The 15,873-nt window shown below is 41.4% G+C and overlaps 1 protein-coding gene across 1 annotated transcript in view; it reads left to right on the top strand.

Moving 5' to 3' along the window:
* The window catches only part of LOC115081802 (zinc finger protein 260-like), a 44,310-nt gene extending 32,549 nt beyond the window's left edge, over window positions 1-11,761 (top strand). The window contains exon 4 of the mRNA XM_029586174.1: window positions 8,096-11,761. Within this exon, the coding sequence (XP_029442034.1) occupies window positions 8,096-10,089 (1,994 nt within the window). The 3' untranslated portion in view covers window positions 10,090-11,761. The remainder of the gene's footprint in view (window positions 1-8,095) is intronic.
* Window positions 11,762-15,873: the final 4,112 nt, after the last annotated feature.

Here is a 15,873-nt window from a genome sequence, read left to right as displayed (position 1 = left end):
CAGTTTCTTCTCAAATATGACTTTGGTCCATTGGTGTGTTCGGTTAAAGCACAATGGTTTCCAAGGCATCATTTTCAGGAAGAATCAAGGAGATTAGTGCTTTGATCCACTCCATCAAAAGTTTGTAGATCCCAGGTTGATAGTGAGCCTGTTCAAGGAAGGTGTAAGAGTCCTTGTAGGCAGAGTCAGAATCTGTCTTTCCAGAGGATACTAGCAGAGTAACACCCTTGTCTCCAATGCATCCCTGTTCTAAGCACCTCCGTGTGGGTATGCAGGCAGGGAGAGGCTACGCCTTGGATGCAGGAGCTTGAGAGCAATCATGGATTCCTCCTGCCTGGTCTGGGTGAAGCTTGGGAACATCCCACATGTCTTGACTGGTCTGGCATGGATGATAAGGCAGGTGGAATTTAATCTTACATGTTCATTTTCTTTCCTTTAGTCCTACCAGACCAGTCCAGAATCTATCCAGGAAAGCCACAGTTATCAAGGACTCTCAGTCTGACAAGTTCAAAAAACTAATAGCAAATACGTTGTTGCCCACTCTGAAGATAGTTGGCCTAATCATGACTTTGGTGCATGAATTTGTATTCCTGAGTTAATGACCAAAGAGTGACTATATCAGGTTTTGGTTGTGGGGGTGATCTGAAAACCAAAGCCAACAATTGTCTTCAGTTGTCTTAGCTTAGCTCAGCACTAGACCCTTATAAAGAGAGTGAAGTCAGCTTTGAGATTTTTTGTCTCTGTTGCTATCTGTTGGCAGAGGGACATAACCCACTAATCTAACTAAAGGAAATGAAATTAAAAGATAAGTTTGAACAAGTAGAGAATAGGGAGCCTCAGAACACCACAAGGGCCCTGTCTACCTTAAGCCACACACAGAAAGAGAATTCTGGTCCCAGGGCATTTCCCTTAGGAGGGGGATAATAAGCCACGTCCTGGAGGGAACAGGGCGGCCCCAGAGACAAGGAGAAAGCAGAAACTCTGCTAAGACAGTATTTATTTACGTATTTAAAAATATTTGTTTACACTTAACAGATTTCAATAAAATCACCCAAAGCCATTTACAGAGTAATCAAATTACAACACATAAAAAATGAACATAATTAAAATACAATTCTACAAAATAAAATATCACCACAACAAAAGCATCCAGTTGTCATTGATAAAAAATAATCGCCAGTTATCTAAACCAGTGATTGTCAACCCAGTGCCCTGGGAACCCCTGACTAGCCGAACTCCCAGGACATTCACAGTGAACACACACTAGAAGACACACACAGTGTGACAATGCCTGCCAATCTCTCTCATTCACACCCACCATAGGCATTCCATAAAGCCAACTGGCCAGGTGCGCTCAGATGACCAGAGAACCCCATGTCTCTTCCCCACCATTTTCCTACACCCCAGAAATCATCAACCAGGTTTTAATTTTCTATGAAACCTTTCTCTATTTCAAGTGGTATCTCATTCCACCATACTGGAATTACTGAAGAAAAAGCCCAACTCTGCTCTCCAATGTCAGGAAATATTTCTTCACAGAGAGATGCAAGATTTCAAAAGGGCATGGAATTAACACTGTGGATTCCTGAAGGCAAGGGGGAGAGGAATGAAGTAAGGCATGGGGGTATCTTGCTGGTGTGGCGGATGCTACCCTTAACAAATAAGCTGTCACATGTGGGTATCTTGCTGATGTGGCAGATACTACCCTTGGCCAATGGACTTCAAAATGTGATGCAACTCCATCATTGCTCACTGCTTCAACAGCAGTGGGAAAAGGGGAGAGGAAGAATTGGATTCAGACAGCAACCAACAAAGACATTGAACTGTAGGGTCTGGGAAAACACCTGAGCATGGGGGTAACTTGCTTGATGCAGTGGTTACTACCCTTAACCAAAAGCCTGATACCACACTTCTGATGCAACTCCGACACTGCACATTGCTCTCTGATTCAATGGCAGGGGAGAGGAAAATTGGTCTCAACAGTAACCAACAAGAGCCCTAACCTTGGCAGTCTGAGTAACTGATAGGATGGGAGCTTGCTGGGCAGACTGGATGGGCCGAAGGGTCCTTTTCTGCCGTCACTTTCTATGTTTCTAATATAATGGAAAGCCCTCACCAGAGGGAATTGCAACATAAATTGCTGACTAGCTCTTAAAGGGCCGTTATAACACCTCCAACTCAACTGATTAGATATCTGCTTAGAACAAACCCCTCTCAAAAGCTAAAACCAAATATTTAAATTTTGAGCATGATCTGATTGATAGCCAATGCAGTCTCCTCAAAAGAGGAGCTATAGCCTCCTTTCTAGATTTCCCACACAAAATTCTGGCAGCCGTATTTTGTATGACCTGCAGCTTCCTTAGCATCCTTCCAGGTAAATCCGGATAAAGGGCATTGCAATAATCTATCAATTATAAGACTAATGCAAACACTACTGATCTTAAAACTTTAAATTCCAGAAATGGTTTCAGCTGCTTTACCCATTTCAGTCTTAAGTAAGCATGTTTGATTTCTTGTGTCTTTATGTTTCAAGCACTGCTGAGGTAAGCAGACCTTTTTGTGCATTTGCCTGTAAAAGATTTTCAACAGACAGATGGAGTCCAAACCGTTCTGTTTACCAGCAAGCCAAAGACCGCTCCACAGTGCTACACATGGTGGCAACAGTGGGCCGTCTGCTTAAAGTGCAGTTATTTATTTATATATATTTTATTTTAACATTTTTATAGACCGACATTCGTTGTGAACATCATATCAGTTTACATGGAACAGGAAAATAGCATAACAGGGCTTTACAAGGAACTGAGTTTAAACCATATAATAGATTGGAACACAAATATATGATAACATTGTCTCGGTTTTAGAGTAATGACGTAATGGTGGTATTAGATAAAGTAACAACTTAATAGTAGTATTAGATAATAGAATTACTTTTAAGTAATAACGTAACAAATATATAAGGTAACAACGTAACAAATAATATAAGGTAGCATTGTCTATATTTTTAAGGTGATGAGGCAACAGGAGGCTTTATAATGTAAAGGATTTTAGACGTGTTATGATTACATTTGCATAGTGACATTGCATGAAAAACTTTGGAAGTTCAAAGAATTGTAGAGTGTTAGATTCAGGGGGAGGGGAGAAAGACGTTGCTTATTAGTTGGACTGTAGGTAAATAGGTTCGCAAGTGAAGGAGAAGTAAATTGAACAGGAGGGTCGGGGAGAGGAGAGTTGGGAGGCAAGTGGGGGCTGAATGGGGCGAGGGTGATGGGTAGGTGAGTGAATTTCATGTGTAGGCTTGTTTGAATAACCATGTCTTGAGTTTTTGTTTAAATTTTTTAGGGCAGAGTTCTTGTCTTAAGTCAGTTGGCATGATGTTCCAGAGCGCAAGTCCAGCAGTGGATAGTGCACATTGCTTCATGGCATTGAGATGTGTGATTTTAGGATGTGGTGTGCATAGTGTTGCTAGGTATTGCGTTCTGGTAGGTCTAGTGGGGGTGCGAAATATTAGAGAATCGTTGAACCATTGCATGTTTTGATTGTGTAGGGATTTGTGTATGATGGTAAGGGTCTTATGGTAGACTGGAGTACTGTACGGAAGTCGTTGAGGTGTAGAAGGGGTTTAAGTTTTTTTAGTGTGTGGAGTTTGAAGTAGCATTCTTTGATTGTAGTATTAATACATTTTTTAAGGTTAAATTGGTTGTCAAGTATAACGCCTAAGTCTCTTACATGTGAGAAGGAGAGAGCGGATTGAGGTGTGTAGAGTGTAAGGAAGCTATTGGTGATGTGTTTCGGTGATATTAACATGAGTTTAGTTTTGGTTGCGTTAAGGGCAAGGTTAAGGTTGGTGAGAAGGTTGTTGATGGCAGTGAATGCCGTTTCCCATGTATTGATGGCTTTGGGTATGGTATCTGTAATGGGGATGAGGATTTGTACATCATCCGCATATACGAAGTGTGGAAGACCAAGCTCGGAGAGGAGGTGGCAGAGTGGTAGTAGGTAGATGTTGAATAATGTTGTTGATAGAGAGGACCCTTGTGGAACACCTCTTGGTAGGTCAATGGCTTTCGACTCACAATTGCCTTTTTTGACTTTGTATTGTCTGTTATGTAAGTAAGATTTGAACCATAGTAGAGGGATACTGGTGATGCCAATTTCTGTGAGTCTCTCAATTAATGTGTTGTGGCTGATAGTATCGAATGCTGAGGATATATCCAGTAATGCCAGTATGTATGAGTGGCCTTTGTCTAGACCTTTGAGGATGTAATCTGTTAATGAAATGAGGAGGGTCTCAGTACTGTGATATTTCCGGAATCCGAATTGGGATGGGTATAGTATGTGATTCTTTTCTAGATGGTCAGTAAGTTGTGAATTGACAATTTTTTCGAGGATTTTTGCTATGAAGGGTAGATTGGAGATGGGGCGATAGAAAGTTCAGAAGGGTTAAGTTTGGGTTTTTTCAGAATTGGTTTTACTATGGCTAGTTTAAGTGATTGTTGAACAGTGCCAAGAGTAATAGAACGGTTGATGATATCGGCTATGGTGTATGTAATGGATAGTAGGTATTTGGTGGGAATCATGTATGAGGGATGGGGAGGATGGTATCATTCTCTTAAGTATGGATTCAATTTCCGTGGAAGCAGTGGTCTCAAAGATATTTAACTCAATATTGGGAGGTTTTGGGAGTGTTCTAGTGGGTGTAGGTGTCGTTGGAAATCGTGTCGTGAGTTTAGTAATTTTATAATGGAAGAATAGTGCTAGGTCTTCACATTTAGATTTGGCGTCCTCGTCTGGTGTGGGGGTAGACAAGATTTTAGTTAGGGCTGAAACATATTCAAAGAGGGCATGGGCATTAAATTGCAGGTTATGAATTCTCCAAGCGTGAAAGTCTCGCTTAGTTTTATTTATGGTTTCACGGTAAGTGTGGAGGGAGTATTTGTATTTTCTGAGTTGTGTGGCAGTAGGTTCTTTGCGCCATTTCTTTTCTTGGTTTCTCAGGTTGTGTTTCATCGTCTTTAGCTCTTGTGTGTACCAGGGTTTTTTTGTGTTATGCAATGGGTTTATTTCTTTGGTTTGTTGGAAATAGTATTGGTAAGGTGCTTCCATGAAGTTATGGCAGAATCAGTGTCAGGTAGGTCTAGGTTATGGAATTCTTTAGACAGAGCTGATATTAAGTCATCTCTATTACATGGCTTTCTGAAGTGGATGGTGCTTTTTGCGCGTGAGCAGGTAGATCTGATGAGAAAGTGGTCAGACCATAGAACAGGTGTATATGAGGGAGTATCTGGAGTGATTTGGGAGTTTATAAAGATAAAATCTAGTGCGTGGCCTAGTTTGTGTGTGGGTTTTGCGATGATCTGTTTGAGGCCTATTGCGCTGAGTGAGGAGAGGAGCGCTTCGCAAGAAGGTGAGAGTGGTATTGCATCTATGTGGTTATTGAAGGATGATGGCTGGGGAGTCTATATTTATATTTTTTATAATGAATTCAATAAGGGGGGATGGGTCTTTTTCTAGTAGCCTTGGGGAGAGTATATTAAGCAGATTTGGAGTTTTGGAGTTTGAATAGCCCAATTTCAATTTTGGTGGGGGGGGGGGGGGTTGATAGGTTGGGGTAATAGTTTAAGGTCTCTTTTTGCGGCAAGTAGGAGACCTCCTCCTCGTTTTTTAGGTCTAGGTATAGAGAAGATGTCGTGTGTGTTGTTTGGGAGTTGATTCAATAGCACTGTGTCTGTTTCCTTAAGCCATGTTTCGGTTATGGCGCGTATCTCAGGGTTTTCGTCTAAAAGAATATCGTTGAGAATGGGTGTTTTTTTTACTATTGATTGAGAATTAAAGAGAATGAGGGTGAAGGTTGTGAGGCCGATGAATTGAGTAAGAGGGGTAATGGTTTTGTAATGATCTGGGGAGTGAGCGGGGGTGGGTAAGGCGGGACGCAAAATGTTTGGGATTGTGGTGTTTGAGAATGGGTATTGTATGAGTCAGCATGTTTTAAAGGTGTAGGTGTCTGTTGTGTGCTGATTGAATTGCAGTTATAGCAGGAGAATGTTGTGAGGAGGTGATGTATACGAGATAAAGGGGTAATTGGCAGGTTTGCGAGTTAAGGAACCCTAAGGGGTAGAGGTAGAATATAGGGTGATGAGATGTAAGATCTCAGTTATTGGGGTGGGGTGGGTAGTAGCAGGGTGGGGAAATGGGATTTGTTTAAGCGATGAGGATGAGGGGTGTGAAATAGGGGTTGGGTGGAGCGGAGGAATCTGTACTAAGGATCCGCACTAAGGGGCGCACAAAGGGGGATGCCCCTTTGGTCACCCCTTAGTTACAAGCAGAGCCCCACACCAAAGAGGAAAAACAAAAGGAAAAAAATGTGTTTTGGAAGCCAGGCTGCAGAAGTGGCCTGCAAGTTAATGTACAGTGTGGCCGAGTCACATACATATCTCCTGCGTAGGGCTTTCAAAATTCACCCTTTAATACATACATGTACAAGGCCTTTTTGCACATGAAACTCTCTTGAAAATTAGCTCATTAGTTTGCCAGTTTGATTTTTAATGCCCTTCATTATCACAGAAACCTGTTTTAGTTGCTCAGAATCCTCCTCCTCTAAAAATGCTTCAGGAGTGGTTACGCTCCCACCATTCTCATCAGTAAAGATGAACGCAAACAATTCATTCAGCTTTTCCTTTATTTATTTATTTATTTATTTATTTAACATTTCTTATATACCGATGACCGTTCGCACATCGCATCGGTTTACAGTGAACAAAAAACCATTGGGCAGGGCCCTTACAAATAACAGATAATATAGTAACTAGTATATAACTATAGTATATAGTATTTCCCTGTTCTTCCTGATCAGCCTTTTTACCTCACACTCGTCTAGCAGCCCAACTGACTTCCTCAAAGGTTTTTAACTTTGAATGTACTTGAAAACGTTTTTATACAGTCGAATATATTACCACAAGATCTGGTTGCCTTTTTGGACATACTGGGCGGAACTATAACACCTAATATGGGAATATCTCTTTGTAAATGGAAGGGAATGATTATGAAAATATACAAAGTTATGTGTATTAGAGTATTGGGTGGAAGCATCTGTTCCATGGACGTAGACAGATGTCTGAAATTTAAGAAGGCATTGTATGGCACTATAATGTATATTATACTTTGGGCATTGAAAGATATTGTTTTAATGGGGATTAATCTGTGAAGTGAATCTGTCCTCTCTCACATGGTAAAGATTGTGGTATTGGTTATGTTTGTGTAAGTTAAAAAAAGTCAAAACAGTTTAAAACGAAAAACATTATTAATTTGTGACTCTAAGGCAAACTTCTCAGATTCTCTCTTGGCCTGTCTTTCCTTCTGTTTATGCTCTTGGCTATCATCATCCTTTGGGTCTGCTTTCCATTTTTTTGATGATGCCTTTTTGTATTTAACTGCCTTTTTCACGTCATCTTTCAACTATGCTGGCAGTTGTTTTGTCTTTCTTCGACTATTTTTAATGCATGAAATACATTTTATCTGGACTTCCAAGCTGATATTTTTAAACAATTTCCTGCCTCATGCAAACTTTTAACCTTTGCAATTGTTCCTTTCAGATTTATTTAACATGGGGGAAATTTTCATATTATCCACACCGGGACAATGTCTGCAGTACTTTGTACATATAGTATAACGTGAAAAAGCAATCTTTCCTCATTCTTTTCCTTCCTCAACCTAAACATGTCCCTGTGAATGGCTCCTGTAAATGTGATTAAAACTACGGGCGTAGTGGAGCACTTTTAGCAACATTGAGGAAGGTCATTTTAAAGATGGACAATTTACCTGCCTACATTGCTGTCTATCCACATAAATGGCTTTGCAAATTGTTCTCCAAAATCACCAGAGACCGTAGAAAGTTGCACAAATATTTTCCTTCACATGCAACAGGACATGACACAGTGTTACAGGGCAATTTTATGGCAGGGTCTTTTTAAACATTTTATATTTCTTCTTCTTCAGGAGAACAGCAAAAACAGAACAGGAAAAAAACAAATGCAAATGTATTACTGAACTCATTAAACTTTCCTTCTCTTACAATAATTCATGTTTACTTTTTATGTAGGAAAGGATGATCCCAGACACAGTCATACGACAACTCATCACTGGGAGCTGAGTGAGAATCCAGAAGGGAACAAGTGGTTATCAGAAAGAGACAAAGAGGATACTTCTTCCTGTTCTGATTGGGAGAAAAAATACAGGAATCAGGGCACAGAAAAGAAGCAAAGAAATTCAACAGGACACTCGGCTCTGTGCGTGCAAAGTGCCGAAAATATCACACATACAGGAGAAAACCAGAAAAGCCAGACACCAGGTCAAAGATGTTTATGCGAAGTATGTCAGATACGTCTCAGGGAACCTGTAACTCTGAAATCACCGCCGAGATCTCCCACAGAAAAGATACCAGCTACAGACTATGGGAAAACCTTCAGTCAGGAGGGAAAACAGGGTCAAAAGAAAACCACCACAGGAAATGCACCTTTAACATGTTCTGACTGTGGCAGACTTTTCAGTAGGAAGAAAGAACTATTGCAACATCAGAAAATCAACAAAGGAAAGACACTGTGTAGAAGTACTGAATCTAGTATAGGTTTTATTAATAAAGCAAGCCTCACAGAAAAACAGAAAAGCCACACCGACATGAAACGATTTGCATGCAGTGAATGCAGTAAGAGCTTCAGTCAGAAGACTTGTCTCACAAACCACCAGAGAATGCACACAGGAGAAAAACCATTTGTATGTACTGATTGTGGTAAGAGCTTCAGCTGGAAGACTTGTCTAACAAGGCACCAGAGAATCCACACAGGAAAGAGACAGTTTAACTGTACTGAATGTGATAAAAGTTTCTGTTTCATCAAGCAGCTAAAATGTCACCAGATAACTCACACTGGAGAGAAACCATTTATATGTCCTATTTGTGGTAAGAGCTTCAGTTGGAAGACAAGCCTTACAAGCCACCAGCGAATACATACAGGAGAGAAACCATTTTTATGCACTGAGTGTGGTAAAAGCTTCCGATCAAAGGCTTATTATAGATATCACCAGAAAAGCCACACAGGAGAATTATACCTCACCAACCAAAAGAACATCTATAAAGAAGAGAAACAATTTATATGTACTAGTTGTGATAAGAGCTTCAGTAAGAAGTCAAAGCTCACAAGGCACCAGAGAATCCATACAGGCCTAAAACCATTTATGTGTACTGACTGTGGTAAAAGTTTTATGAGAAAGGGAGTACTTACAAACCACCAGAAAACACACACAGAAGAGAAACCATTTTTATGTATGGAGTGTGGTAAGAGCTTCCGGTGGAAGAGAAGCTTCACAAATCACCAGAGAATACACTCAGGAGAAAAACCATTTAGTTGTGCTGAGTGTGGTAAAATGTTCATAGGCAAAGGAGAATATGCAAGACACCAGAAAATACACACACAAGGGAAACAATTTTCATGTAATGAGTGTGGTAAGAGCTTCAGTTGGAAATCAAGCTTTAAAAGACACCAGACAATACACACAGAAGAGAAACCATTTAGTTGTACCGAGTGTGGTAAATATTTTAGTTCAGAGACTTATTTCAGAATACACCAGAGAATCCACACTGGTGTAAAACCATTTGCATGTACTCGATGTGGTGACAGTTTCAAGAAAAAGGTGGAATTTATCAGGCACCAGAGACGACACACAGGAGAAAAACCATTTGTGTGTACACACTGTAATAAAAGATTCCTAGTAATGGTAGATCTCACAAGGCACCAGAGAATCCACATTGTTGGGAGACCATTTGAATGTACTGAGTGTGGTAAGAGATTCTGTTGGAAGGCACATCTTACAAAGCACCAGAGAATTCACACAGGAGAGAAACCATATAAATGTACTATATGTGATGAGAGTTTCAGGTGGAAGACATGGCTCACAAGCCACCAGGCCATCCACACAGGAGAAAAACCACCATTTGAAGAAATTGCTGCATGTGAAACTAATGTGCATGTACTGAGTGTGGTTAGAGATTCGGTAGAAAGACATACCTCGCAAATCACCAGCGAGATTACACAGGAGTAAAGTATAGAGAGGGAGAGGGATCTAATGGCAAGAGAACCATCAACTATAGAATAAATGGAATACATTTCTCTCACCAACTACTGCTGAGTACCTTCATGGGATGACCCTGTTCTACAATACATAGGCTTAACTCTCAGTCAGGCAATTACTACTATTGAAGCATGAAAGGAAGCACAAAGAAAAACTGATGAACGCTACATGTCACCCAGAATACAAAGGTTGTCCATATTTATCCTAAGCACCTGGACTAATGATAGTGGTAGTGATAATGCTAGATCTTCAAATGAAGATAACAAAACTAATGCTGCTATAAGCCTTGGTGATCTTGTTTATGGACTCACTACAGCAGTAGACAAAATGAAGAATGGATGCAATTAGGTAGCCAACTGAAGAGAAAAAGGAGGTAATGCCAAAAACTCTTAAGGTCTGGATAGCAAAAGTAGCTGGATAAACTTATCCATTTAACTTTGGAGGTATATTCAATAGTGCAGTTGCACTATTGTATATAGCCAGCTATCTTAAAGTTTGCCAGCTAACTTTATTTGGCAACCATTAGGACAGCTCTTTGACCCGACTATACTTTGCTGCCTAAGTTATCGGGCTAACTCTGAATATCGGACTTAGCCAGAAAACTCAACTCCTCCCAGTTATGTCCCCAGAATGCTCCTTATTTATCTGGCTAAATTCTAGCCAGATAACTTATTAGTCGGCTAGAATTTAGCTTCTTAAGTATCCAAATCTTCATTTAGCTGAATAACTTTTAAGTTATCCAGCTAATGTTTTTGAATATGGACCTCTACATCTAAATAAGAGGGTTTAGAAAGACAGTACAACTAAAACCAGAATAAAGAGGAATAACAGGCAGAGCCTTGATTTCCTGTGGCAGGTTTTGAAGATTCTGCATCTTTTTTTACAGATTTTTCAAGAATTTGCTCCTCCTTGTGACCTTGGGCAACTCACTTTGCCCCAGGTACAAACTTAGGCCTATATTTAATAAAAACATTTTCCCCATTGTATCTATGGGAAAAATGCTTAGCAAATGACTTCCTTTGATTATAAGCCCTGTAGGTACAGGGAAATACAGTACTTGAATTGTATCCACATTGATGTGCCAAAAAGTGGAAAATGAGTAAAATGAATAAATAATGTGATGAAGCTGGGACTTCACGCAGGCTAAAGCTGCCTGGAGTGACAGGACATCTAAAAACTCCAGTAGATAGAGGGAGGTTTGTTAGCAGCTCGATGGGGAACATGTTTCAGAAGGAGAAAGAAAACTGAATAAATGCTGGTTAGGTGCCCATAATGCCAGATGAAACAGGAAGCACAAGGCTTCTGGGATATGGAGTCCTGAGATCCTGCACAGAGGATTCAATAGGTCTGTTTGCAGCTGATCTTCATGGTGAGGCTGCCAAAGTTAGGCCTGCCCATGTAGATCTTCAGTCTCCAGAAACTTCAGCTCCCCCTCCTGATGGGGGCCAAAGAATACCTGTGCCTTCTGACACACTAATGGCCAGTATAACAACTGAGGGGTAGGCCTTCTAAGACCCACCCTCAATAACCAAAACAAAAAAAATCAAAAAGCCTATAGATGTGAATCGGTTATTTACTCTTTCGGATAATAGAAAGACTAGGGGGCACTCCATGAAGTTAGCATGGGGCACATTTAAAACTAATCAGAGAAAGTTCTTTTTCACTCAACGCACAATTAAACTCTGGAATTTGTTGCCAGAGAATGTGGTTAGTGCAGTTAGTATAGCTGTGTTTAAAAAAGGATTGGATAAGTTCTTGGAGGAGAAGTCCATTACCTGCTATTAATTAAGTTGACTTAGAAAATAGCCACTGCTATTACTAGCAACGGTAACATGGAATAGACTTAGTTTTTGGGTACTTGCCAGGTACTTGTGACTTGGATTGGCCTCTGTTGGAAACAGGATGCTGGGCTTGATGGACCCTTGGTCTGACCCAGCATGGCATGTTCTTATGGTCTTATAAATCAGATCCAGTCTCTACTTTTCCTTGAAGAGTTCTTTTCCATTCTCACCAAATAACTGGAAGATGCCCTTATTCATTCCTGGGGGGGGTGTCTCCAGTTCAAGAAGGGGAGAAAAATGCTTCCAGGATTCCTCTAGAAATGGGGGGGAAGGGGGCGGGGGAATGGGTACTGTATTGCTAGCCAGGGAGGCTTTGGGGTTATTCTCGCTTCCCCAAAACATGATCCTAAGGCTTGCAGTCCAATGAGTGGGGAATCCCACTTACCCATTACAGGTCTAATAATGTGAAACTAAACTAAGGGAATGAACTAACAAACCTAACCTAAACTAGGGGAATCCAACGAAGGAAGAAAAAGAAGAGGGTGACTCAAAAACAAATAAGGGCATGAGAAGAGGGGTGGGGTGGGGGGAGGGAGAAGAGCACCCCACCTACTTTGCTGGCGGACAAGGTGACTGAGTGCTCCGCATTGAGCTGGGCACACAGGTTTGTCTTCATTAGGGCCATGCCCTCGAATGGAGATGCCCTGTCAGCTTATCCCTCTTGGTTCTCCAGATGATCTGTTTGGCCATGGCCAGGAGGTAGTTGACCAGATGGTCCCAAGCTTGAGTGGGGCTCTGCATCCTCATAGACTCATAAATCAGAAGAAAATGAAGCCAAAACTTAAGAAATGTCAAAAATGCCATTAAACAGGGAGTCATGTGATGAGAGCTGATCGCTGGGGCTCCTCATCTCTCTGAACTTTATCTTCATCAATGCTTGCCATATCTGTGCTAAATGTGCTCAAAATGCTGAGAGACTCTTCAAAGAAATCTCTCTCTGTTTTGTGGGCAGATCAAGCAGGAATATCCTAATTCTCTAGCAAGAAACCTGCCCCTAAAAAGACCAGCAATTCAGATGAACAGGCTTCAGATAAGGACAGGCCTATTCCATCTACCCCATTTAGTACTAACAAAATGCTGCAGGTAACGTTTGAGCAATTATCTGACAAGCAAACCTCTAATATCAATGGCAAACTGTTACAAGCAGCATGAACACAAGTTCCTCTTGCCTTGGCACAATTGATGCAATCTCATGGGCAGAGCCCCAAGGTCTGTGCTGACATCGGACAAACAAGTTTATGCACAGGCCAGACTAAGGTAAGGTCCAGAAGGTTATAACTAAGGTCAGATTCGAAGAGCAGGCAAACGCTGAAGACCAGATTGAAGCTGCAGACAAGACAAGACTGTGGCTGAAGACAAAGAAAAGCTGAAGATGAGGAGAGGCTGAAGACTGGGACTGAAAACAAGGCAAGGCTGAGGCTGAAGGCTAGGTGCGGTTGTAGACTGAGGCTGAAGACGAAGCAAAGTGACCTGTTTACTGAGGCAGAGAGGGAACATCAGGGCAGTCCTTTTTATAGGGTGAAGAGATATGACATCATCCAAGGGTACCATGGACTCTTTAAGAGAGCTGACTTCGGGTGCATGATTGCCTCGGAGAAGGTCCAGAGGCGGCGATCCTGGTGGCGTCCTGCTGTGAAATGTCATTCGGCAACTTCCTGCCCCGGGTGAAGCCTGCTGGCATTGGGGCGAGTTTAAATGGCAAACATAACTCAAACTGGGGGTAGCAGTGGAAAATGTTGCCCAGTTAGTGGCCTCTATCCAAGGGAACTATTCCCAGATTGATGCAGTGCTTACCTATGTGGAGGACTTTGAGCTATATCAATAAACAATGCTTCCACCCCGCAATTTAAATACAGAAATTCTTTAGAGTGCTGGATATTGTTTAAATGGAGGAAAAGACCTCAGAGCCTGGCATACACTGTTCTCATGAACGCATCAACATGCTATATGGCAATATAATCATTGGTCAAAAAAATCTCCAAGACCAACCCAAATATTGACCATACAGCATGTTGATGCGTTCATGAGAACAGTGCATGCAAGGCTCTGAGGTAATTTCCTCCATTTAAACAATATTCAGCACTATAAAGAATTTCTGTATTTAAATTGTGGGGTGGAAGCATTGTTTATTGATATATGATTTGCATTTTCACCTGCCTGTATTGATTGGATGAACTGGAACCATCATTTACTGGAGCCTGCAGCAAAGTGGACATCCTGAAAAAGTAAGTTTGCTTCCCGTAAATGGTGTTTCCGTAGTTAGCAGGATGAATCAGCCATGCTGTCTTGGGCTGTCCGTCATGGCCCAGGAGGCGGAGCTTCTCAAAGCTATTACACAGAGTTTAGCTCTGTGCGGCTGCGCAAGAGTTCCCGCGCAGGAAAAGCAGATTCTCCTCAGTCTGTAATATAGTAGTGGATGAACTTAATGAACTTAACTATCGTCGGCCCAAAATTATGGAACTCACTACCTCAACACCTCAATTCCCAAGAAAACTTTAAATCTTTTAAAAAAGATCTTAAAGATTGGCTACTCTCACAGTCTTACAATGGCTGCTCACCCAATGACAACTGAACATAAATCTTTTTCATATCCACCTTCACGTTCCTTTTTATGCCAGCAATCCCCTCCTTCTGACATTCGTCCTGTCTCGCAGAAACCTTTTTTCTCATTAACGGTTTCAACCGTCGACTTCAAGTGTTGCATACACTCATATCTATTGTTCAATGTATTTATTGACTTTTATTAAGTTAATGTTCTGATTCAATCTCTGTCACACTGTTATGAATTTAAATGTAACTGGTTTTGTTATAATGTAAACCGGAGTGAAGGCTATGTCAGCTGTACCTCGGTATATAAACAAATGCTAAATAAATAAAAATAATGTGTCTTTTGCGTGGCTGTCCAGGGAGGTGGGTGGGTCAGCATGGCTGATTCATCCTGCTATCTATGGAAACATCGTTTACGGTAAACAAACTTGCTTTTTCCCGTCGATAACAAGGCTGAATCAACCATGCTGTCTTGGGAGTCCCAAGCTGATAGTCACGCAAGTCTCTTGTATGCCTGTTCCTTGCAGATGAGCTTGACCTTGGAGTGTGGACAGCCCGCAACGACTGTTCATGTAGCAAGGTTTTTGAGTATTGCCCTGCCCACTTTGGCATCTTCTGATGTTTGCTGGTCTAGGCAATAATGTGATGTGAAGGTATGTAGAGATGACCAAGTTGCCGCCTTACATATATCGATAAGTGGAACTTGTCTGAGATGGGCAATTGAAGTGGATACTGCCCTCACTTGATGGGCATTCAGTGTTGAAGTGAGTGGGATTCCCTTCTTTTCATAACAAAATTTTATGCACTGAACAATCCAGCTGGATATGGTTCTCTTGGCAACAGGTAAGCCAGGAAAATTAGGATTAAAGGTAAGGAAACGTTGAGATGGTCTAGCTTCTATGCGAGTTCTGCTCTTGTGGTATGCTAACGCCCTTTTACAATCCAAAGTGTGAAACAATTTTTCTCTATCATTGTGATGTGGTTTCGGAAAGAACGTTGGAAGTTCAATGGATTGGTTAAGGTGGAAGGCAGAAACTACTTTCGGTAGGAAGGAGGGGTGTGCTCGAAGCACTACCTTATGGTGGTAGAATTCTAGATATGGACTTTAATGTACTAAGGCTTGAATTTCACTGACTCTCCGAGCTGAAGTCACGGCTACCAGGAAGACTACCTTCCACGAAAGGTATTTTATGTGGGAAGTGTCCATAGGTTCGAATGGAGGTAACATGAGCTGTTCCAACTGGATGTTTAAATCCCATGGAATTGGAGGTTTGGAGATTGGGGGCCAAAGGTGGAAGAGGCCCGTCATGAAATGAGAAACCATTGGGTGAGTGGAAATGGATTGACCATTATGGTGCGCATGCAA

This window comes from Rhinatrema bivittatum, unplaced genomic scaffold, assembly GCF_901001135.1.
Source record: "Rhinatrema bivittatum unplaced genomic scaffold, aRhiBiv1.1, whole genome shotgun sequence".
Taxonomy (NCBI): Eukaryota; Metazoa; Chordata; class Amphibia; order Gymnophiona; family Rhinatrematidae; genus Rhinatrema; species Rhinatrema bivittatum.
Note: the sequence above shows the minus strand (reverse complement) of the source record. Positions and strands in the feature narration are given on the sequence as shown.